The sequence below is a fragment of the Nycticebus coucang genome, chromosome 22 (genome assembly GCF_027406575.1).
Source record: "Nycticebus coucang isolate mNycCou1 chromosome 22, mNycCou1.pri, whole genome shotgun sequence".
Taxonomy (NCBI): domain Eukaryota; kingdom Metazoa; phylum Chordata; class Mammalia; order Primates; family Lorisidae; genus Nycticebus; species Nycticebus coucang.
This window is the reverse complement of record NC_069801.1, coordinates 53,848,182-53,872,485: the sequence shown is the minus strand read 5'-3', so window position 1 is coordinate 53,872,485 and position 24,304 is coordinate 53,848,182. Positions and strand designations below refer to the sequence as shown.

General features: G+C 47.6%; 1 protein-coding gene across 1 annotated transcript in view; it reads left to right on the top strand.

Annotated features, from left to right (window-relative positions):
- Positions 1-16,584: 16,584 nt before the first annotated feature.
- The window catches only part of FYB2 (FYN binding protein 2), a 131,636-nt gene continuing 123,916 nt past the window's right edge, over positions 16,585-24,304 (top strand). The window contains exon 1 of the mRNA XM_053575563.1: positions 16,585-16,791. Within this exon, the coding sequence (XP_053431538.1) occupies positions 16,585-16,791 (207 nt within the window). The remainder of the gene's footprint in view (positions 16,792-24,304) is intronic.

Below are 24,304 nucleotides of genomic sequence, written 5' to 3'. Positions count from 1 at the left end.
TCAGCCTGGGAGGAATGGGAGTGGGTGGGCAGAGGTGAGCAGTTCAAGGTCAATTTTGTGCACACAGAGCTGGTGCTGGGTTCACTGTGCTGCCCACAGGCTTTCCCTCTAGAAAGGTCCACTGTCTCTTGGTTCTGGGAGCACTGACCTCCCCTCCTCCAGAGTCCTGGCAATCTGCACCATGCCCGCAACACACCCACCTACCAAGCTCTACACCTTGCACCTCCAAGGTCCTCAGATACCAGCTGCCCTAGTCTGTTTGGGCTGCTGCAACCACTGACTACTATAGACTGGCTCACCTCAACTACAATCATCTATTTTTCACTTTCCTAGAGGCTGGGAAGTCCAAAATCAACACGCACCCGTAGATTCAGGGTCTGGTGAGGGTCTGCTTCTTGGTCCAGAGATGAAGTCTTCCTGTTGTAACCTCAGGCTGTGGAAGGGATGAGAAAGCACTCTGGGACCTCCTTTGTAATGACACTAGTTCCATTCATGAGGGCTCCACCCTTAAGACCTAAGCCCCTCCCTAAGGTCCTACCTCCAAATGCCATCACACTGGGAGGTGGCTGTCAACATGTGAGTGGGGGTGGTGGGGGACGACAAATACTCAGTCATTGCCCCAGCCAAGGCTCTCAACTTTATCATCTTCTGCTTATCACAGAACAAGAGGCAGCGGTTGCAGCGGGCTCTCAGCCCCACTGTTTTCAGCTTAGTTCTCTGTCCTTGAGTAAAAGCACTTCTCAGCTAAGTGCACAAGTTCTCTGGAAAGCGCACACCTGTACCAACACACTTTCTCTTTAGAGCCCAGGGATTGACTGAGAGCCTCCGCACCGAGAGGGCCCACCCCCAACCCCTTCTCACTCCTGCCGTGTCTTTCAAAGCAAACCTTCATTAATCCCACAGACTCAGACTTTGTGGGAATGCAGAGTCCAACTCAGGTGAAATTTATTTGTGGCCATCTTATGGGAAACAGGAGACCTTATCAAAGAAGAAATCTAATATTTATCAAATGCCGATGTGTGCTGAGCTTCTGACGTACATCATCAGATTTCGTCTTTACGTTCATGCTGGGGCATAGGGAATATAGAAATTGAAGATCAGAGAGGTTAAGTAATTTGCCCAAAGTCTCACATTTACTGACTCATGGAGGCAAGATCCAGGCTCTGTTTTACTAGAGCCAAGGAACCACGCTCGTCCCCTTCACTCTCTGCTGCTCAGCAGAAGAGAGAGGCTCACACAACTAAGTGGGAAGACAGGAAGGGTCTTCGCAAACAACACTTTTGTTTATTGAAAGAGTATCTCTTTTGAGCTCCATTATATACTATGATATGCCTGTAGAGTTGGAAATAGTAAAACTATACTTCCTAAAATAATTCTCTAATGTTCATTGTTCAGCTGTTTGGACAAGACAGTTCTGATTCACTCTGCTTGTGCTGGGGAAAGAATGAGGGCTCACACACAGGGTGGGTGCACACCTCCCCTCCCGTCATCCCCTCTCCCAAGCCCATCAGAATCCACGGCCCTCAGGGCTGGAATTCACACCCTCTGATTTGGGTTTTAAAACCAGAGATTTACACGGGATAATCTTTTTTTGGTTGTGGTTGTCTCCCATTTCCATTGTCTGAATCATAGCCATGGAATACATTGAATCTTTTTCTAACATAAAATATATTACTCTTGAAATAGTAGGAAATGTTGATAATTGCCTTTTATTGGACTCACAAATAATTTATAAGTTGGTCCGGTTTAAAAAAAAAAAAAGTATCACAGTCTTTTATTTCTGCGGCTTCTTCCTTGAGGCTAAAGCAGCATCTAAAAATACGCACCTGCTCAGGGATGGGCCTAGCGCTCCCCCTGGTGGCCAGATGCAGGATTGCCAGCTCAGTGAAGGGACCCGAAGTTGCAGACCCTGCCTTAGAATTAATTCTCCGTTAAGTCCACAGAGAAACTTGATTTATTCTTTCCAGTCCTGTCTGCTTTACGGAGTGCTTCTCCTTCTACAGTCCATTTGCTTTGAGGGTTAGTAAATGATCAATTTCTTATATGCATAATCACGTGGCGAACATTTCTCTGAGGTAGCAACAGTTTCTGTGGTTCTATGAAATGTCAGGGTTCAGGGAGGCTGGGAGACTCTTCTTTCCTTAAGAAGATACTGAGGAGAGAAATGTCAATTGGGCTTTACATAAGCAGGGTAGCTATTTATAAAGGGGATCAACTATGTATGAGTGTGTTTGAGGGTAGAGGGATTTGGAGGAAGAAAAGGGAGCTGCAGGGGAAATGGTCTCAGGGGGTTTCGTGGAATGAGAAGCTTAAGATCCTGGCTCCACCCACAAGCTGCAGCGGGCAAGATCTCAAATGGGCTTCTGAGACGCTCTCCCTCTACCCCTGGGCTCACAGGAAGACTGTACCTCCAGCTTCCCTTACAGTCCGGTTGGGGCCACGTAACTGAGATCTGCAGTGTGGGGTGTGGGCAGAAGTGATGCCCTGTGTCCAGGCCCTGCCACTGAAGCATCCCTAGTGATTGTGCCCACACTCTGTGTTGCTGTATCCACACCAATGGAAACAAAAGATTTCAAAATGTCAAAGTCACGAGAGGGAAATGAACCTAATCCACCAGTCATCACTTAAAGCGTGGTCCCTAACTCATTCATGGGCTGTTAAGAACTGGGACACGCCTCATCACCCCCTGAGCTCAGCCTCCTGTCCCACCTTGCCCTCCCTCCCCCTCCGGCCCCTCATCTGTGAAAAAATTGTCTACCATGAAACTTGTCCCTGATGCCAAAAATGCTGGGGACCACTGATTAAAGGACACTTACTCAGATTGTTATGTGAACAAAAAAAATTGTGTACCTATGCTAAGGTACTGTGATACAAAAGCTACTCCTTATACCAGCTGGGGTCAATTACCCTGGCTATTAAAGCAAGTCACTTAATCTCTTCGGCATGGTTTCCTCATCTAAAAAACAGTGTTTACGTATGAAGATTCAATGAAACAATGTATGTGAAAGCATTCGGCATACATTAAGGCTTGATAAATGCTAGATGAGGTCCGACAATTAAGTTTGGAAACTTTCCACCACAATCCCCACTTATGTTGGTAGCACTGTGCAGACAACTCAGTACGGTTTCAAAACCTTGGTATATCAGGGTCTCACAGCTGTGTTTGTGTCAATATATGACAATGCCTTGCCAAGTGGCATTTATTATTGTTCTTGCATGCTTTTGTGTGCCATAAGATGACAGTTCTGATGGTCAGCCCAGAAAAAAAGTTCCAAGATTGCTTGAAGGGTGGACGAGGGGCTGGTGTTGGTGTGTAGCTTTCCAAAGGGAATACTTCAAAGGTGACCACAGTGATATTCAGGAATAAGGTTTGCAGCAGTTTTTCTGGGATGAGTTTGTGAGCTTAATTGTCAGACCTCTTATTAAGACTTTGTCTCTGGGAAAAAAAAAAAAAAGAAAAGAAAAGAAAAGAAAAAGAAAAACAATTTTAGCCAGGCATGGTGACATGCACCCATAGTTTGCTATTTAGGCAGTTGAGGCAGGAGGATGGCTTGAACCCAGAAGTTTGAGGTTATAGGGAGCTATGATTGTGCCACTGCACTCTAGCCTAGGAGATGAAGATAAATAAATTAAATATGTGAAATTGACTCCCCTGATCGTCAGAGATGGCTGTCAGCAGGGCTCCTGCAAGTACATGTTCCTAGTTGGCTTTGACAGCACGCAGAAACCCCATCCCAGTATTTCAAAGAAAACCCTTTGTATTCCTTTGATTGGACTGCCTTAGATTACACGCTAACCCCTGAGCCAATCACCTTGTTGAGATGGAGAATGTATGCTGATGACCTGTCAATCAGAAACTTTATTTGAACTAGGGGTGGGATCAGCTGTGTGTGTGTGTGTGTGTGTGTGTGAAGTAGGAAAGCACACATTTTTTTTTTTAAAGTGGAGTGTTTTTAAGCAGAATAGGGAAGCAAGGCTTTCAAAACTGTGTGCTATAATTGGCGTGTTTTTCCCACTTGAAGCAAGAAAAAATTTGCAGGGGTAGATGGCAAATATCATTTTGTGATGACTCAAAATAGTCACCCAACCTCTCAGAAACCTGTAAGTTAACTGGGCATTGTAGGTTTCAACTTGCTAACCTCTGACAATGAGTTTCCTAAAATATCCTCTGATATTGACTTCTTGAAATATGCTCTGATATTGACTTCCTGTCCGTCTTGACAGTGCAGTGCTTTTAAAAAAATGTCTCTTAATTATAATTTACTATCTTGTTCTTCTGCTTTCTTTTTCCCTCTTCGTTTCTTTGTACTTCCCTTTGATTTTCTGCAAGTGCTTTAGAAAATGCAAAGCGCCATACAAATGGGAGAGATTGTTCTTTTCCCCTGCTCTTCGTGCCTCAGGTAAATCATATGAAGCTTAATCATGAAATAATGAGACTTATTTTTAAACAGACTTTTTAGATACCCAAAGGAGTGCTGCTCTTCTGAGCAGTCACCTAGAGAGGTGATCTTCATATTCCAATGAATATTTGAGCCATAGCTCAATTCATATTAATTATATTTCAATGTTAACCTAAAAAGTATGCATCTGATTTCACTTCTAAAACCCTGCAAGGTTCCTCCCCCCAAAATGAATTTATCTTTGCAAATTCAAAGCAAAGATTTGTCTTTTTAAATATCCTATTTTAGGATCTGAAGGCAATTGTCCATGGAGAATTACAAAAATATTCTGGATCTTGGCGTTCAAATAAATGTTAAACTCAGGAGGACGTGAGTTTTGGATTTGTTTAATAGAAGAAGAGGAGGAGGAACAGGGAGGAGGAGGCAGAGGGTCAGGCTCTTTTTCTGCAGCCAGGACGACCCGGTTCTCGGCCGGAATCCCGCCCCTCCCCAACACGCCCCGTTTCCAGTCTGAGCTGTCCCTCTACATCCTGCTCTCCTGGCACCCAGCAGTCCCCCGCTCCCTGGGTCGCCAGGCCCCTTCCAGAAGCTGTGTGCCTCTTGCTGCCGCCCCCTTCCCCTTCTGGAACGGCCATCTCCCCCTGCTTTCGTTTCCAGCTCCCGTGCCTTCCTCAAGACCCAGTTCATGGTATAGCCTCCGAAAAGTTCCCCAACTCCTCCTCTCCACAAGTAAAAGGCTCTGTTGCCCTTTCTTTCCTGAGCCCGTGGCTTTTCACCATCTACTGCATACTTACTATTTTCTCTGGTAATATTCTTATCACCTGTGCCTGCCCAAGGCGCGATGTCTGCAGACCCACTCCTCACGCCTGCCCAGTTCTCCTTGGTCCCCAGGACATCTGAGCCCCACAGGCCACAGGTCTCAGGCTCCTGCACTGCTGGGGCTGCTGCCTGGGCTTGGTCGGTGGGGGCGCTGCCGAGACTGAGAGACGGGAGGCAGGGAGGACTTAGGGGGGTTCTTCCCTCCTCTAGGAGTCAGAAGGTGCATCTGCTTGCAGCCATGTCTCTCCCTCATAGTTTCTCTGACAGATCCTCACTCCTGGGCCCTGAGGACACCACCTCCTGCCTCTGTCCTCCAGCCTAGCAGCTCCCAGTTGTTGCTCCCTGGCTTCCTTCGCAGCTCTCTTGGTACCACCAATTCTCTGTATTAAACTCCCTCTATTTTCAATAGTCAGAACAAATTTTATGTTCCTGATGGGACCCTGGAAGACACAGCAGCTCATCCCCCAACCCCACAGTTCCTTCGAGTGCTTGTTTAATAATAAAACCAGTGAATGGACAAACATATGTGATGATCACAAATCATTTTTCTATTTCCTCTTTCCAGATACTTCTATGGCTCTTCCTTTCAATCGGTTTTTTGCTCAGTGACCAAAATTAGCTCTTCTCTAACTCTATACACTTTCCTCCAAGTGGGGTCCCCAACCCCAAGCCCCCGGGTCCCCACGCTCAGGTCCTGAGTGGCATCAGCGTCACAGACTGAGGCAGAAGACACTGCATGGGGACTGAGATTGAGACCCTCAGCATCAGGACAGTTGCAGGATCCACAAAACCTAAGCTGTTGGTGGAGGCCCCGGAGAACCACCGTGAAGGACTGGTTAGCTTGGTTAGCTTTCTGCTCTCCAGGCCTGCTGTGTGACTTTCACCAGACCGAAGCCAATTTACAGTATTCTCAGAGCCCAGCACAATTTGCAGATGAAGACACAAGTTCATAGCCAAAGTGGAAGGTGTGGGAGCAAGCAGGCTGCCAAATGCTCCCCTGTGCATGAGGCCAGCACAGCCGCATGGGCTCCGCCGAGGCCCAGAGCTTTATTTCCATGGTCTGGAGGCCAAATGGATAGAAACCAGGCACTCAGAAAGGATCTGGGAATGGCCTGTTGCTGGCACCGCTGTGGCCGTGAGGGGTGGCACAGCCCACCTTACTGCCCTCCCTTCTCCCAAATCACTCCCATCCTTCTGGGCTCGGCTATGAACGAGGCTGACCAGCCGTTGAATAGAATCTCAGCCCTAAAACGAGAAAAGGAAAATAGCCCAACTTAATGAAATCTCATCCGGAAGGTAGCACATTTATTGAGAAGACATTTACTGCAGGCTTAGCCCTGAGCTGGGTGCAGAGGATAGGAGAACTGAACACCAGTTTCTGCCCCCCAGGCCCTGCTGCGTCCATGGGGGATAGAGATACAGAGACGGAGGCACAGAGGCAGGGTGGTGGACTGAACTGGAGTCCAGATGCTCCAGTCTGGCCCCCACAGAAGATGAAGGGTGTGAGGTTGATGAGGCTGGCCAGAGGCTAAGCCCACACTTCTCACCCTGTGACCTGAACTGTGTGACTTTCACTTCTCTGAGTCTCAGCTTCCTCATCCAAAAGAGGGGGCTGGGGGGTGTTAGTGCCTGCCTCACAGCTGTTGTGAGAATAAAATGAGCTCATGCACAAACCGAGCCTGAGACAAGGCGAACCCATGAACTCTGGTGCAGTCATGCTGGGCACTCTCTGCGGTGGTGCCAGTGAGGCTCCCCTAGCAGCTTGGCTTGTGGCAGCCTGGCCTGGAGTGTGGGCATTTTTGAAAATCCTTAGAAACACCAGGGAGGGTGGGGAGTTTCTGGAGGACTCGAAGAAGCCACCGCATAGTTAGAAACAGGGCCAGATTTGTATTTGCAGTTGGGTTAGGAGGTGAATGAAGGAAATGAGGGAAGAAGGGGCTGATTGAATCACCTGCATCCTGTCATCAAGAAAGGCTCATTCTGGGGGAGTCACTTGCGCCATCTCTGAAGGATTGAGGCAGAGGACACGGAGGCTGGAAGAGATGACAGACAAGCAAGGGACAGCATTCCAGGTAGAGGACTCTGGACACTCCAGCATCCCAAGGCGACACACAGTATTGTGAGCCCAGGAATGAAGAGATTCAAGACGGCAGGTGTCAGGCTCTGAGTGGCAGGTGCTAGGGCTGGAGGGGCTCCCAGGGGTCAATTCTGAAGAGCCCGTGTGTCCTGGGGAAGGGCTTGGACTTTTCCTTTGCTCACACTGCCAGGGCAGAGTAGGCACTAGGCCATCAGAAGAGGGTGTGTCTTGGTCACAGCTGTCTGGGCAGGGCTGGGAGACTGGAGGCAGGGACACCAAGGACTGTAGAGCGGACAGGGAGATGCAAGCTGATTGAAGAGATGCTCTGAGGTCCAGTCCTTCCCTGTAGGTTCCCTGATGGCAATAGCTGTGCCCACTTTGTGCCAGTGAGCACCAGGCCCCTCCTGCAGGAATGGGCGCAGAGGGGGCATGCTTACTGAAAACACGATCGACTTAAACAGTGAGGGATGGAAGGAGGAGGAATGCCCCAGGCTTCTGCCTGGGAAGGTAGATGAGCTTGGCACCACTCATAGCAGGTTTAGAGAATCTACTTATTTAAGTCTTGGCCTTGCGGAGTTTGAGGTGACTGTGAAACACTCCATGGAGAAATGCAGCTGACAGTTGTGTATGTGGGTCATCATGAGTCCTCAACTCACAGAACAGTGCCTAGCCCCATGCACGGAGTTGTTATTCAGTGAATACATGTTGGACCTGGACTCCTTGAGTGTCTTCTACAAAGCAGGAGTGCTGTTGTTTCATTTCTGATTGTTTTCCTTCATAGGACTTCAGTGTACGAGTACTCACTCAGGTTCTGAGTCTGAGAGGCCTTTGTCACTGTGGTATTTAATCCTCGTACAGTGATGCACCTGCTCATTCAGTCACCGGCTCCCTAGTTAAGTGCAGGTTCCTAGCATGAGGACAGTGCATTTTGCAGCTGTTATCCCCACTCCTGTAGGTCTCAGCCTAACCATAGTGGAAATTAGGTAAATATGTGTTGAATGAATGAAGGGCCAGGGCCATGGACGTGGGTGGGTGTGGGATGGATATAGGTGGGAGCCAAGAGAGAGGAAGTGAGCAGGTGAGCAGTGTGACCACGTTAGCCACGAAGCTTCCAGGTTCAAAGTGACTTGCTTGTAACACTCTTCTGCAGACCTCCCGGCTCCTTCCTCGCCTCCCTTCACAGCCCCCAAACCCATCCTGATCAAATCCTTCCTCCGAGCTGTGGTTCTTTCATCTGCAACATGGGGATTTATGATGTGCCCTGCCTCCTTTACAGGTGGCTATGATCACCAGATGAAGTAACTCAGCGCAACAAATGTTTACACGGTGATTAAATGTTGCAGTGACAAATGCCTTTGAATAACTGCTCTGACCCCCCCAAGCTCAGTTCCACCTGGCTACTGTACACTCAGAATGTGTAGTGTGGCTTGGGCGACATCTCCTGTCTAGGAGACAGTGAGAAACAAGATCTCACTAACACCTCTCGTTCCAAAGAGCCTTTCATTTCGATGACAAAGGACTCTCATCTTGCAATGTGAATGAAAGGCCAAATGGCCTCTCCCATCCAACATCCTGGTTCACAGCTAGCTGACTGAGACCCAGGGCCGTGGCAGTGGGGCCTGGCCGCACCTCACCTCCCTGCAAGCTGTTGCACCAGCTCTTGGCAGCAGGAAGCCTGAGCCTCTGGCCACCCTGACAACATAACCTGTAAGTAGGCAAAATAGACATTAAAGTAGAAAAGGATGTATGATCCCCAGGGCTGCTTTCAGGATGACAAAGAGTTGGTAACTGCAGAGAGCAGAAGTTGTGCTGTGTTAAGCATCTACACTCCTGCTGGGTTGACTTGGGAAACAGGTTACTGAAGGCAGGTCTTCACACAAGCTGTTCTCTCCCTCTGGACTGCCCCAGCCTTGACCACTCTAGGCCTAGAAGATCATCCTTATCCCCCGTGAAGGCTCCTTTTGCCCTCTGGGCAGAGGTAGATACCCCCCTCCATGGAGAGGAAGGAAAGAAAGAATCTAGTCATCATGAGAGCCCACCAGCTGCTCTGTGTGACTCTACCGTCTGCCAACATTTCCTCCCCATAACCACCTGGGGATTGAGTTGGTTAGATTTTTTTTTTTTTTTTTTGAAAGAGAGAAAGTCTCATTCTGTCATCCTGGATAGAATGTCATGGTGCCATCATAGCATCAAGTGATCCTCTTGCCTCAGCCTCCCTAGTCGCTGGGACTACAGGTGTGCACTACAGTGTCCGGCTAATTTTTTCTATTTTTAGTAGAGATGGGGTCTTGCTATTGCTCAGGGTGATCTCAAACTCCTGCACTCAACCAATCCACCACCTCAGCCTCCCAGGGTGCTATGATCACAGAGGTGAGCCACCGTGCGCAGCCAGTTGGGAAGCTGGGGATCAAAGAAAGACACAGCTGGTAAGTGGCTGGGCCAGGACTGGTCAAACGTCAAATCCACTGCATTTCCGCAGTACTTTCTTCTTCTTACTAACACAGCACCAATTGTGTGGAGTTTAGTTTCTCTGTTCCCAAGTGAGTTTCTCCAGAGAGATTATTCCCTCTAAACACCATCTCACAGCCTGTCCCAGACATACACTGGCAGGTCTGGAGGTCTCTCAGCACAGGACCCAGGTCTGCTCACCTGAGCTTCTCCCAACCAAGGACGCAGACAATAGGCTCTGTCCCCACCAGCAGGAGAAGTCTGGTGTTAATCTTGGTACCCCAGCCTGTGTCCATTCTTCTTTTTTTTTTTTTTGAGACAGAGTCAAGCTGTCACCCTGGGTAGAGCGCTGTGGCATCACAGCTCACAGCAACCTCCAACTCTTGGGCTTAAGCAATTCTCTTGCTGCAGCCTCCCAAGTAGCTGGGACCACAGGTGCCTGCCACAATGCCCAGCTATTTTTTGTTGCAGTTGTCATGGTTGTTTAGCTGGCCCACGCCGGTTTCAAACCTGCCAGCTCTGGTGTATGTGGCTGGTGCCCTAACCGCTTGAGCTGCAGGTGCTGAGCCTGTGTTCATTATTCATATATATCTTTTCTGTCACCAGTATGTCCTGTGCTTCGCCTGTTCCCCAGCCCTCGTTGTGTGTTTCTTGTCCCACCAGCCAAACATCTGCCTCCATTCCTGATTTTTGCTGTTCTTTCCCTGTGGGGCCTTCAACTCTAGTGTGTTTGCCCGATACCTTCTCTAGCACTGCGGTTTCTCTCCTAGTTACTGAAATCCGTCCCCAAGATGTTGCCAATAATTCTTGTCTAACTAGTTGACACCATCGCTTCCCTAAAATCACAATGATGCCACCCAGCGAGCTTCTGCTTGGCTACCAGCTGTCCTACTGGGGCTAACAGCACAGCATTCGACTTTACCTCATTCCCACAGATACGTCTCTGAAACCCAGTTCTGGTTCTTACAGGCTGTGTGGCCTAGGGCAAAAACTCAATCTCTTTTAAATGAGGGAAATAACACTTCCTAAGATCATCAAGAAATGTAATGGGATGTTATCTGTAAAGTAGTGACCCTGTGCCTGTTGTTATTACCAGCACCCAGATGTGTCAATTAGGCATTGCAATCTGATCTTCAGTTCGCTCCTCAAGAAGCGGCTAAACTCACATTAAGATTAGTTTCCTTGGCTCAGCACCTGTAGCACAGTGGTTACGGCGCCAACCACATACATCGAGGGTGGCAAGTTCGAACCCAGCCCAGGCCAACTAAACAACTGCAGCAAAAAAATAGCCCAGCATTGTGGCAGGTGCCTGTGGTCCCAGCTACTTGGGAGGCTGAGGCAAAAGAATCACTTAAGCCCAAAAGTTGGCGGTTGCTGTGAGCTGTGACACCATGGCACTCTACCCAGGGTGACATAGTGAGACTGTCTAAAAAAAAAGATTAGTTTCCTCACCTCCTGACCCAATTCTTCCTATCTATTTCCTCTAATTTCCTACCAACCCGCTGTCAAAGTTTTATAATGTCTCAATAATGTATTCTAAGAAAGTCATAGTCGGAATAAGATAGGCTAACAACAAATTTTTAATAGCTTAAAACAGCAACAATTTATTTCTATCATAATCTAATGACTATTAGACAGAAGCCCATTAGTTCTCTTAGAAGTAGAAGCTCAAAGATCCAGCCTCCTTCGGTTTAGTGATTTTGCTATCCTGAGCATGTGGCCTTTGAGATTGCTACAAAAAGAGAAAAGAGAATGTGGACAATTGAGCAGTCTTACAAGTAAGATTTGTTATTTTTTTACCACACCCATTGACCAGAAGCCAGCCACATTCTTAGAGGGAAATTGAGAACTATGGCCATCCCATATACCTAAGAAAAGGAATACAAAATGGGATTTGGTGAACACAAAGCATTTTCTCTGCCCACCTTACCTCCATAATAAATGACCCTCCATCGCCCTAACATGTGAGGAGGGATGGCTGTCTCTCAGAAGCATGAGCCTAGAGGAAAGGACAGAAGCTCTTTCTCCACCCGTTGGCCCTGCAGAATCCCTCACTAATCAGCACTGTAGCCATGCTGACCTCAGAGGACATTGCTCTCTCTTGGTTGAATATTCCACACCAAACGTGGCCACAAGACGCTTCCCTTTTTTACTATAGCAGAGTTGAAGTTAAGATGACATGGCTAACTACAACAGATTTTACCAAAGATTGGGGGATACAGAGTGCGTGCTGCAGCTTGCTAATTTCTACTTTTTGTAAATGGAGCTTCTGATTCTTCAGCATGGGTCTTGCAAACCTTTGTGCTGCAGCCATGGGCCAGAGACCATCTGGCCTCCTCCTGCCCAGGAATGCTCATACACATGCCTTCTGTCCACAAACGTAAGCCTGGCACTCAAGGGGGAGCAAGTTAGAGGGAGCAGGGGTGGTGTTCTTCTCACAAGCCTAGGAGAGAAGCTATGAGGAAACAATTCTAAGTCTTAGACTCAGACCAAATGGTGTTTTTTGAATGCCAAAGTTCATGTCGAAACAGAATCTCCAATGCAACAATATGAAGGTGATGGGATCGATGCCTTATAAAAGAGCTGAGGGACCTAGCCAGACTATTTTTTAGCCCTTTCTGCCTTCTGTCACGTAAGGACATAAATTTCTCACCCTCTGGGGGGTGCAGTGCTCAAGGTGCCATCTTCGAAGCAGAGACTGGGCGTTCCTCAGACACCACAACCGCTGGTGCTTTGACCTTGGACTGTAGTAGAAGCAGATTAAGACGCTGATTGCCACTGGACTCCATGGTGAGACCCACCATTGCTACGTTCCAGTACTCTGAGGCTCTGAACATCACAGTTACATGTCTGATTACGCCTTGATGTGCAGACCTGAGAAAACAAACCTAAAGATAGACAAGTGCTCCCTGCTTGAGTTTTCTGCCCAAGGACCCACTTTTCTGGCTGATGGAACATGGGGGTGATTGATATTGAAAATGATTTCCTATTTGCAGGCAGGCCCCGTCTCCTTCCCACAGGGGCATGGTCTTCCTTTGATCTCAACAAGATAAGCATATCAGAAAACATCTTAATAATTCATTTGAGTGATGCATACATAATGTAACTGGTGTTGACAGAGGAAGGCAGTTTCCTTACAAGAACCTAAGGGGGTTGACACATCCCCAGCTCCAAGCATGGAACCTGGCACAAAGCAGGTGCTGAGCTTCTTGGTAAGGGCTGTTAAAAGGAAAGCAACTTGTCTTGGTCATGTTTGCTTAGCATCTTTCAAATAAAGCTCTTACTAAATTATTGTATACTATTAAGATGTAACCAAGATGTGCATAAAATTGACACGTGAGTTTCAAGACAATAGAGAAACCAGCTGGGTTATATAACTTTCACAAACTAGCAAAAAGGAGGCAAGATCTTTCTTGACCTATATCTTTCCAAGATAATTCTAGGCATTTTATCATTAAATAACTGTATACTGTGTGCTAATAATCTCATATTTCTGCACAGAGTATTCATCCCTTCTTACCTGTCTACCCATCCTTATCTTCTGGGTTTTTTATCATCCACTCTCTCACCTCCTATTGGGGACCAGCTTGGAGTGGACAAATTGGCAATGGATTAGGGTGGGGCAGGGTTCCAATGGAGAATCAGACCTGTCCTCTCTGCACGGCCTCTCTGCCTCACCATCCTGAGCTCATTTTCTTCATTTGTCATCCAGGGTCTGACATCTCTTATCTCCCAACATTGTCATGAGGAACAGAAGAAAATATATGCAAACTGTGTCGCCTGCTACACTACGATTCTCAATAAATTTAACTTCTTTCATCTTCCCTTCTCTCCCTTGTGGAAGTAATCAGGATGTAAATTATACATAAATAAATTACATGCTATGCTGGAAATACTCAGAAATGATTAATCTAACCAACAATAATTTTCACATTAATAATAGGTTATTCTGGCAGCACCATCCTAATTCTGACAATCAATCTACATACCCCAGCTTTGTCATTATGTAACATACAGTGCTCAAATCTTGCCTCAGAAAGAGGTGAATGTGCGTGATTTCCCACCTTTAGATATTTTTTAAATGCTCCTTTTTTTACTTCCGGGTATTCTACTACAAATCTTTACTTGTGGTACAAAGTGTTAAGTCATACATTTGCCCGGAATGAAAGACTAAAACAGGAGAGGAGAGACTGAAAACCTTCAAGCAGTATCTGGGGTCCAAAGTAGGGTTTGGAAGCATTAAGAATGTGCTGGAAATACTGATTTCTGCTGCTCAGTGCCCCAGAGACTACATGGGTTCCTGTTGAAAAATATGGCAGGTCATCACCCCTACCCAGAAGAACAAACTGAAGCTAGGGGCTTGAGAAACCAGAAGTATCTCAAAGATTTGAGCCTCACTTCAGCTATAGTATCCACTAAGTTTTCTCACAGATTACCTTCAAAATGGAGTTTGGAAAAAATTGCTTCAAAGAATCCTTCGAGCTCTCAGATGCTGCGGGTTTATTATTCTGCTTTTCCCTAAGATTTAAATAGAAGCAAACAGAGTGGTTGGAGTTGTGGGCTCAGACGCCGGACTTCCTGGATTGGAATTTCTGCTCTTCCATTGGCTGTGTTACCTGGAAGGTATGACTTAATCTGGCTCGGTTTCCTCAGCTGGAAAAGGGGGATCAGATTAAGGACAAAATCACACGATGCTTGCAGGGTCTGGGCACCACTCCCGCAGGCAGTAGCGCTCAGTCATTTCTTTGGGCAGTCCTTTCTTTGTAGAGTCCTTTCTTTGTAGAGTGGAGCCACAATTTACCATGACATAAAGCTAGCAGCAGGTCACCAAAGCACGTGCATAAAGTCAGGTCTCATACTTCTTTATCGAATTGAAGTATTTATTCTTACCATGCAGTGAGACCTGGCTAAACTTAGTCAACCCCAAAATCTCACGTCGCAATCTCTCCCCACTATCTCTGCATTTCAGACCCACCTCTTGTGTCTCCACCCTCCGACGTGAGTGTGCGGAGTTCTCCTACAGCAAGCTGGGCACAGGCAGCTGCTATGCATGGGATGAGGCTCATGAAAAGACTGGAATCATTCCACGGAAATAAAACAATGCTACTTCACACGGCCACCGGCGACTGCGAGGATGGGGGGAGGAAGAGAGGAACTGACATTTCGGGTGCCTGCTTCGTGCTAGGCACCCGATCCAGACATTTTTGCACAGCCGTTGGCTCAAGCCAACACTGCCAGCCACTTATTTCATTTTACAGATGAGGACCATCCATCTCAGGAGGGTCTGTTGACTTTCCCAAGGCAAATAGGTCATGGGGAAACTGAGTTGAATCCTTGGCCATTCCAAGAATCATGGCTCTTAAGAGTGATGGCAAAACAGTCCCCTCCCCCTACCATCTACCCATGATTAGTACCTCCTACTACATCCTAGGACCTCGCATTCTAACTTGCTCTGAACCAAACCAGATGACAGAACCTCCCAGCCTTTCTGGATCCAGGAGATAGAGTCCCGCTGGCCGCTCCACCCCTCTGCCAGTGTAACCTGTCCTGGAGCCACTAGGGGGAGCCCTTGGACCAACAGAAAAGGGAATTGGAGGGCCCTGTGATGGGCTGGGGCAGGGTGGGAGGGAAGCTCCCCTCCATCCTATCAGTCACAAATGTATACACTGGAGAAAGAGCCCCAGAGTGCTGAGGAAGTGACCACAACCTTTGGCCTATGCCCCATTTTGCTGTAGGAATGGGCCCCCAATCTGACTGTGAGCAGAGTCTACTGAGAGTTGTGAAGTTGATACGGTGGGGTGTGTGCTATTTATTTAATTAACTGGCATACCATGGCCCAGAACAATAGAAAATCTCTGTGTGATCGTGTTCAGGAAGAGGGATTGTTGCTTTGAGAAGTTCTTTTTTGAGCATCAGACGTGTATGTGTGTGCGTGGGGGGACGCCGAGTCGTGATGTAAATGGTACATCTTACTGCTGGTCATTAATAAAGTTTAGAACACATGGACTAAAAGGCTTTTATAAAATCCATACTCCTAGACCAGAAGTATTGATATAGCACCTCATTTGCATCCTGAAACCGGTATTTGCGAAAGATCCCTGGGCAGGTTGGGGAGTCACCTGTTAGATGAAAAGGGCACTCAGGTGGGGTTCCCTCACCTGCCCTCCATCTCCTCTTCCCTGCTCAGGGCAGGAGCGGCTTTTTAATTCAAGAACTTGGCCCTAACAAACCCAGAAAAGTCACACAGGCTGCAGGTGGTGGAGGGCACGGCCCCTTGCCCTGCCTGTCCCTGGTGCCCAGGTTTGGATTTCCAGGGCCAGCTCTTCAGCAAAACAAACAAAAATAGCCCCAGGAAAACAGCATCCCTTCAGAGTCAGCAGATCTGGGTTCAAGCCCCGATTCTCCTCCTTACTACCTAGGTGAGCAGGAGCAGGTGTTACCATCTCTCTGAGCCTCAGTTTTCTCGGCTTTTAAATTGGGGATACTAGCACTTTCCAGGCAGCTGTAGGAGTTACAGATGATAGTGTGTCCCAACGCTAGTACCTGGTGCCACACAGATAGATGCCCCTCTACGTTAGCTCCCTTTCAGGGCACCTCTAAACGCCCCTGCGAGCTAGCTCAAGGCTTTGGCCTCCTGGCCCTGAGAAAGTGTTTGTGAAGTTAAGTAGCAGTTTGTGGAGCAGGGGGTGGGGCTGTGCTGTAACCATTCCTCCTTAGCAACTCCCCCAGGGCAGGCACAAAGTGAAATTCCCCGGAGAGTCAGTGACCGTCAGACCAGCCTGGGGCACCCACAGGGACAGAGCTCCCCTCCCCTCCTTCCCGGTGCCCGTCCGGGTCAGGATGGAGGCTGGCCTGTGCCCAGGCCCGGGCGAGGGAGGAGCCACCGCCCAGGTGTGGAGGCTGGACGCAGGTGTGTCCCAAGCAGCGGGAAGTGATTGCTCCCTGGCCTGTGCAGGCAGAAGAAAGCAGACAGTCCGCCCCAGGATCCAGCTCTGGGAAGCGGGGTTTGTCCTCCACACTCTACCGGGCAAGAGAGCAATGGAAGGGGTAAGGCGTGTCACGCTGCCTGGGCGGTGGGCTGGTCAAGTGTGTCCCCCCGGAGAGCAGTGGGACAGGAGGAGCGTGTCGGGGGTCAGTGTGGCTCAGCTCGCACTGGCCTTGCCCAGGGCAGGTGGGAGTGCCGAGGGGAGTGCTGTGCCCCCTGGAGCGTGAGAGACAAGAGGTGCAGAGCAAGGATGGTCGGAGGGGTCGCAGCTCTGACCAGCGGGCTGGACTTCTGACCTCTTCCTAATCCACAGCCTGACTGCCTGTCAGCCTCTCCGTGTTTACTTGCCCTTGTGAACTGCGTCCGGGCTCCGTGTGGTGATGAGAGGTCAGAGGGCTGACCTTGGCCCTGGGAAGGCGGCTGTGCTCTGTGGCTTTAGACTGTGCTGTGCTCTTTATGAACTGTGTGCCCTGGGGCAAGTGTGTTCCCCTACAGAGCCTCAGGACCGTCACTTACAATAGAAAATTACTACTAGGAAAACCGGTTTGTGAGATTACTGGAGGTAGTTGTAAAAACAGAGATGACTTTGGGGAAGTACCCTGCATTGAGCAGGTGGCATCTCTGCCCTTTTCATGGTGAGTGCTATTGGCATAGCTGGACACGTCTCTCCTGACCATCACACCTTCCTTTTTGCTCCCTATTCTTTCTAGTCTCCTCTTCAGTAAGTAATTGCATGTGTCTGTGTGTGTGTTGCTTCCGTATCTCTTTATTATACATTTGGCATCGAGTCATTTTCTCCTCTGAGCCACGTGGCCTCCCCCCCCCCCCAGATGTTTGGCTTTAAATCAGGACAGAGGCCTCATTCATTTCAGCTGCTGCTGGTCAGGAAACGCTCCCCTTTGGGCACAGGGCATCTCTCTCCCTGTGCTATTCCCTCACTCCAAGTAGCTGTTAGTTTTGGAAAAGGACGCTGCTGGTATTGCCTAACCTTCCTCCTCGGGTTCTCCCCTTGTCCCCTCCGCCACACCACTTAGCAACTTTTAAGAAACACCTCCTTGAAGGAAAAGTGCCAGTTTGAATACATTTGGTGTAAAGGAAACTGACGGATTTTGCTGTCCCTGAGGGGCCAGGTCTAAACTAGCATTTGTTATTTCAGTTTATCTATATGACAGCAGGGCGAGGTCATTGTCATTGTCCCTTTTTGTGTGTGTGTGTGGTGAGGAAATTGATGCTCAGCATGTACCACTTGCTCAGTGCTCCACAGCCTGTAAGCAGCAGCGCTAGGCGAGAGCTTAGATTTGTCAGTGACAACTATGGAGTGCCAGATATAAGCCGGGCATCACTCACAAGGGCTACTGCAGGACAACAGACGGAACATTAGGCAAGTTAGAAAAGCGAAGAGAAGAGCACATTCATTAGCTAATCACATTTTCATGGGGTAAGCTAATGTGATTACACAACTTCTACTGCTTAGAAAGAGGAGAAAACAGATCAAAAGAGAAACGTGGGTGTTTTCTCAAAAGGAGGATTTTATTTTTTTAAAGTTAACAATATACAGAAGAACTTCCATAGCTGGCCGCCTCCCTGCACTGACCGCCTCCTTAAGTTGACCTAATTTTCACAGACGGGACATGCACCGTGTGAACGTATCCATATAACAGGCCTCATGCCTTGAGTGGATCGTCACAGCCCCTGGAGAGGGCCCCTGTATTCACTTACTCAGTGTGTGTTTACTAAACACCTGTTTGGTGAGGTCAGGTCCTATTTTAGATTCTGCAGGTGCAGCCCTGAACTAAACAGTCAAAACCTCCTGCCTTCATAAAACGAATATTTTGATGGGAGAAGATAAGCAAATATAGTGTGACCTCTGCAAGCTGACCATGCAAGGAACCGCGACAAACTGCTCAACATAAAGAGCGTCCACTGAGTTTGAGGTGGTCACTGTAGGAAGGGGTCATCTATGGAAGGTCTACTGTCTACATACAGGAATTTAGGCCAAATGGCAGTAAGTACAATGTAGATACGTAAAGAAGAGAAGGGTTTGAGGAAGGTGAGGTAGAAAGAAGGGCTTCTTCTTTTTTTTTTTTTTGCAGTTTTTGGCTGGTGCTGGGTGTGAACCTGCCACCTCCAGTATATGGGGCTGGTGCCCTACTCCTTTGAGCCACAGGTGCTGCCCCGAAAGGCTTCTATTTTAAATGGGATGGTTTCAAGAAAGAATCAGTGTGAGGTGGCATTTGAGCAGAAACTTGAAGGAGGTAAGGAAACTGGTCTTCCTAGGAAAGAACATTCTATAGAAAGTTAATAGCAGATGCAAAGGCCCTGAGGTAGATGCTTTTCTGGTGTGTTCAAGGAATGGCTAGAGCAGTGGAAGTAGAAGAAAGAGTGGTCAGAAGTGGTGGGGTCAGAGCTTGTAGGGTCCTGGATGAGATTATCCTCTGGAGGAGTTGGAGGGCTCCCTGTGTGGTATGGGTGGTGCTAGGACGCGATCCAACTTGCATTTTGAAAGGGTCATCTGGATATTGTTTTGAAAAAGACAGTAGGGACAGCAAGGGCAGACGCTTTTGCTAGCCAGGTAAGAAACTATTGTAGTAATCCAGGCAAGAGGGGGTGATGGCTCAGAACAGTTTCAGCAGTGAAGGTGGCTAGACAGAAGTGGTTAGATTCTTATTGCAGCCCAATTTATAATTGCTAAGTCATGGGAAAAGCCCAAGTGCCCATCCATCCACGAATGGATTAATAAATTGTGGTATATGTACACCATGGAATATTATGCAGCCTTAAAGAAAGATGGAGACTTTACCTCTTTCATGTTTACATGGATGGAGCTGGAACATATTCTTCTTAGCAAAGTATCTCAGGAATGGAAGAAAAAGTATCCAATGTACTCAGCCCTACTATGAAACTAATTTATGGCTTTCATATGAAAGCTATAACCCAGTTATAATCCAAGAATATGGGGAAGGGGAAAAGAGAGGGGAGGGAGGGGAAGTGGGCGGAGGGAGGGTGAGTGGTGGGATTACACCTGCGGTGCATCTTACAAGGGTATATGTAAAACTTAGTAAATGTAGAATGTAAATGTCTTAACACAATAACTAAGAAAATGCTAGGAAGGCCATGTTAACCAGTGTGATGAAAATGTGTCAAACGGTCTATAAAACCAGTGTATGGTGCCCCATAATCGCATTAATGTACACAGCTATGATATAATACAAAAAAAAGAAGTGGTTAGATTCCAAATATATATTAAAGGGAAAGGCACCAGGATGGATTGGACAAAATAATGAGGAATTGCTAAGGACTCCAGAGTGTGAAGCTGTACCATCTGAAAGAATGGAGATCACGTTTACTGAAATGACTTAAGACAGAGCAGATTTGGAAGGAGTTCAGAAGTCAGTTTCCGACATAATCTGCTCCGAGGACAGGGCAAGCAGTTAGATACCAGGTTTAGAGTTCAAGGGAGGTACAGTCAAAATGTATCTACATTATCTAGAACAGTGTTGGAACCCAGTAAGCGTTCAGGATATATTACGGGTGGTTTTAAAACTTGGCCTCGCTTTCCCTGGCATTCTTCCCATCAAGAGACACACAGTCTTGGCAAGAGAGAATTGTGGCATTTTTGAGCTGAGCTAGCTAGCTAGCTGGTCCGTCAGGGAGTTTAAAAAATGGTGCTTGAATTGTTAAGGCAGGAGCATGGAGCTGTCCTTAAGTTCTCCCGTGTCTGTTATTAGTCCAATGATTTTAGTTAAGTCGTGAAATTACAAACTATAGAAAGCAGGAGATTTCTCAAATACCAACCAGTCTAACAACTCTAACTTCATGGAGAAACTTGAGGCGCCAAGGCAGAAAATGTCAACACGCTCCCTCACCACGTCTCCAGCATGTCCCATGTATGGGGGCTGCCCCCTTAAATGTTCTCATTTACTCAGAGGGTAAAATCGGAGTCAATCTGCTCCTTGAACCCTACTGTCAGGCTCTGTCTTAGAATTTTTTGGCAGGGGAGAGTGTCAAGGAAACAGAGTTTTAGTATTAAATGGAAAGTAGGACAGTGATGCAAGGTACAAACCCTGTGGGGAGCACAGAGTGTGGGTGTCCCCCCCGGGGTGGCAAGGCTCATCCTGGGCCCGTGGAGGAAGTGGCCTCTCGGCTGAGTGATGGCAGAGCAGTAGCATTTCACCAGGGAAGGAGGGAAGGAGGAGGAGGCGGCGGAGAGGACAGCTGGACAGAGGAGCAGCAGAGGTGAGCGGTCATAGCGGGTGAGAGTTGGGGACACTCCTGTAGCAAGGTGTGAGTGGAGCAGAAAGTGAAAAGCCAGGACACTGAGGACATCCGTGGGGACACGATGCTGAAAGATGACAGCTCCATAGGTGATTTCTTCTCAATTCCCTCTAAGAAGGAAGGTTGAACTCAGTGTTCCTGGAGTCATGCCCTGCTCTGACCTTCTGAGACTGTAGGTCTTTCCCAAGGTTATACGCAGCTTATTTTTGACACAACCTGGGTCTAAATGCCTGTGAAACACCACTTAGCAAGGCCTCAGGAAAGTTCAGACGGTGTTACCTTAATAATCCCATTTCTAAGGAATCCATCACACTCCAGCGTAACAGCTACAGAAATGGACCTGCCACCAAGGGGAGGCCGTACCGTGAGGATGGTCTAGTAACAACAAGTTTGTCTGGGGGAGAGTGAAGTTCTCTGGGGGTTAAGACCAGATCATCAAGGATGAGGCACTCATGGGTTCCAGGAGAACTTCTGAGAAGGTGGGAGTGATGAGCAGCCCAACCAGGCACTCATCAGAGAGTGTGACCACATCGCATCCACCACTGCCAAAAAGCTGCACTGCAGAGTCCTCTTGAGATGTGTTGTTCTGTCCTTGACAGTGACACCTTCAGTGGCTGGTGCTGCTGGGACTGACACACGTCACCCTGTGGCACAGCCCTGACCCCAGCATGCAGCCATGGTTACTTTTCCACTGAGTTGAGTCTTCCCTGCCCCAATCTGTGCATCCACCTTTCTCCAGGGGACAAGAGGCTCTAACAGTGCTCTGGCACCACCCTGCGTCCTCCCACACCAGCTTCCTCGCCTGCCCTCCCTCCTGCTATCTCTGCACACGGCCCTCTCCAGGACATTCCCATCACCACTGTCACCACTTCATTCGTGACTCATGACCCAGCTCAGACATGCCTCCCTGGGAAGCTTTCCCCAGGTCCTGGGCCCTGGTGGGTCTTTCACCCCCTTGCAAGACTCAGGATCAGACCCAGGTCTAGACTTCCAGATCCCAGAGAGCAAGGATTGTGTCTCGCTCACAGAGGCGGCAAAGCTAGTGCCTCAGAGCCCCTGTGGGGCAGCGTGGCTGGTTCAAGTCTCTGTCTTTACCAGGTACTCGCTGTGCAGCTTTGAGCACATGACTTAATTCCTCAGTGCCCCAGTTACCCTCATTTGGAAAGGGGAGATGGTAATATCTACCCCTTAGCTTTCAGGTGAGGTTTAAATAAATTAATATGTTTAAAAGAGCTTAGAACAGCTCAGTGAGCTCAAAGGACAGTTAATGCTACAAAATGTTGCAGAGATACGGAGATGGACCCGCTGTCAGGACATCTGCTGACAACAAGCTTGTCTGGGGGAGAATGAAGTTCTCTGGGGATTCCGTAATGCTAACAGTAACCGACAGTAATAACAGGTAGAGGAAAGTGGATTGAATTGTGTCCTCTACCCCTCCCAAATTCCTATGTTGAACCCCTAACCCTCAGTGCCTTGAAATGAGAGCTTGTTTGGAGACAAGGTCATGAGGTCATTAGGGTAGGCTCTAATCAATAGGAATGAATGGTGTCCTTGTAAAGCGGGGGAATTTGGACTCAGAGATGCACGCGGGGGTGAGACAACATCCAGATACAGCAAGAACATCGTGTGAACATGGAGACAACCAGCTACAAGCCCAGGGGAAGGCCTGGGACACAGCCTGCCCTCACAGTCCTCAGAAAGAACCAGCCCTGTGTAGACACCTTGAACTTGGACTTTTGCCTCCAGAACTCTAAGGCAGTCAATCTCCCTTGTTTAAGCCACACCGTCTGTGGTGCTTGTTATGGCAGCTGCTGCAAACTTATAATCAGAAAATTAATTAAGTTAATTCATGTGAATACTCAGCGCAGGCCCTTCGCCCATCGTGGTTTGTATCATGGTGCTATTTTAATATCTCCGAAAATGACAGCTGTGCTGGACTCTTCAGTGGAGCAACCTGAGAGGTGTTTATTACCCCTCTGCCTGGGAAGTGGACAGATGTGATGCTGGACTCCGGCCAGCATTCCTCTCTGACCATTCACTGACTTCTCCATTTTGGTTTTTCATATCTGTAAAATTTAACCCCTGGGGAGATTTTAAAAGATTAATCCAAGTAATGAAACATTTTGTTAGGACACACTAAACACAGAGAAGTTATAAATAATGTGCTTCAGAAATAATAGGCAATTTTGTGTCTTAACACTGGGAAAAGTTGATATTCCCTTGTTATACTACCATTATTATTGCCGTCTTCCCCGTTTTGCAAATAGGGCACAGGATTCAAACTCAGATATGTTTAGCTCCAGTGTCCCCGTTCTTAACCATTGGTGCGGCTCCTTTTTACCATGGTGGTACTAAATGGTGTATGGGATAGGGGTTTAAAAATATTTTTAAACCAGAGGACCTGAGGTGGGGCACAGTGGCTCACACCTGTCATCCCAGCACTCTGGGAGGTGGAGTGGGAGGATTACTTGGGCTCAGGAGTTTGACACTAGCCTGATCAAGAGCAAGACCCCATCTCTCCTAAACATAGAAAAATGACCCAGGCATTGTAGCAAGAGGCTGTAATTCTAGTACTTGGGAGGCTAAGGCAGGAGAATTGTTTGAGCCCAGGAATTTGAGATTGCTGTGAGCTGTGATGCCACGGTACTCCAGCCAGGGCAAAAGAGTCAGACTCTGCCTCAAAAAAAAAAAAACACCCCAAAACAAAAAAGAGAAGACTTGAACTTGAGTCTAGGTCTGCCATCTACTTGGTATGTGGTCTGAAACAGGTCACTTGTGTTCTCTCATCTTCACTTTTCTTATTTCTAAGAATGGTTTGTATTTAATAATACCTAGCTGACAATTTTGTCTGTGAGAATTATATAGAATAATGTATTTGAAATGAATACAATGAAAGTAATAAAAGTATACTGATATCCTTAATTGTTGATGTAATCAGAATTCCCCCATCCAAAATTTGTAGCAGAGCTGATACCAGAATTCAAACTATGCAAACCACTTTCTGAGCCCTGTACCCTTCATTTTTGGTGAACTAGCTGCTTGTCTCAAAGAGTTGAGTGTGATCTTAGGCAAGAAAAAAAAATAACTAGTTGGGAAAGGACTTTTAACAAACAACATTATCATTTAAACTTTTAAAGGGTTAACAGTGAAGTACCACCCTCCACACCCTTAAAAAAAGAATCATCCAAAAATCCAGTGTTCTTTTGTTTTTTCCAGCAGTGCTTGTTTTTGTTTTTGACACAGAGTTTCACTTTGTCACCGTCAGTAGAGTGCCCTGGCATCATAGCTCACAACATCCTC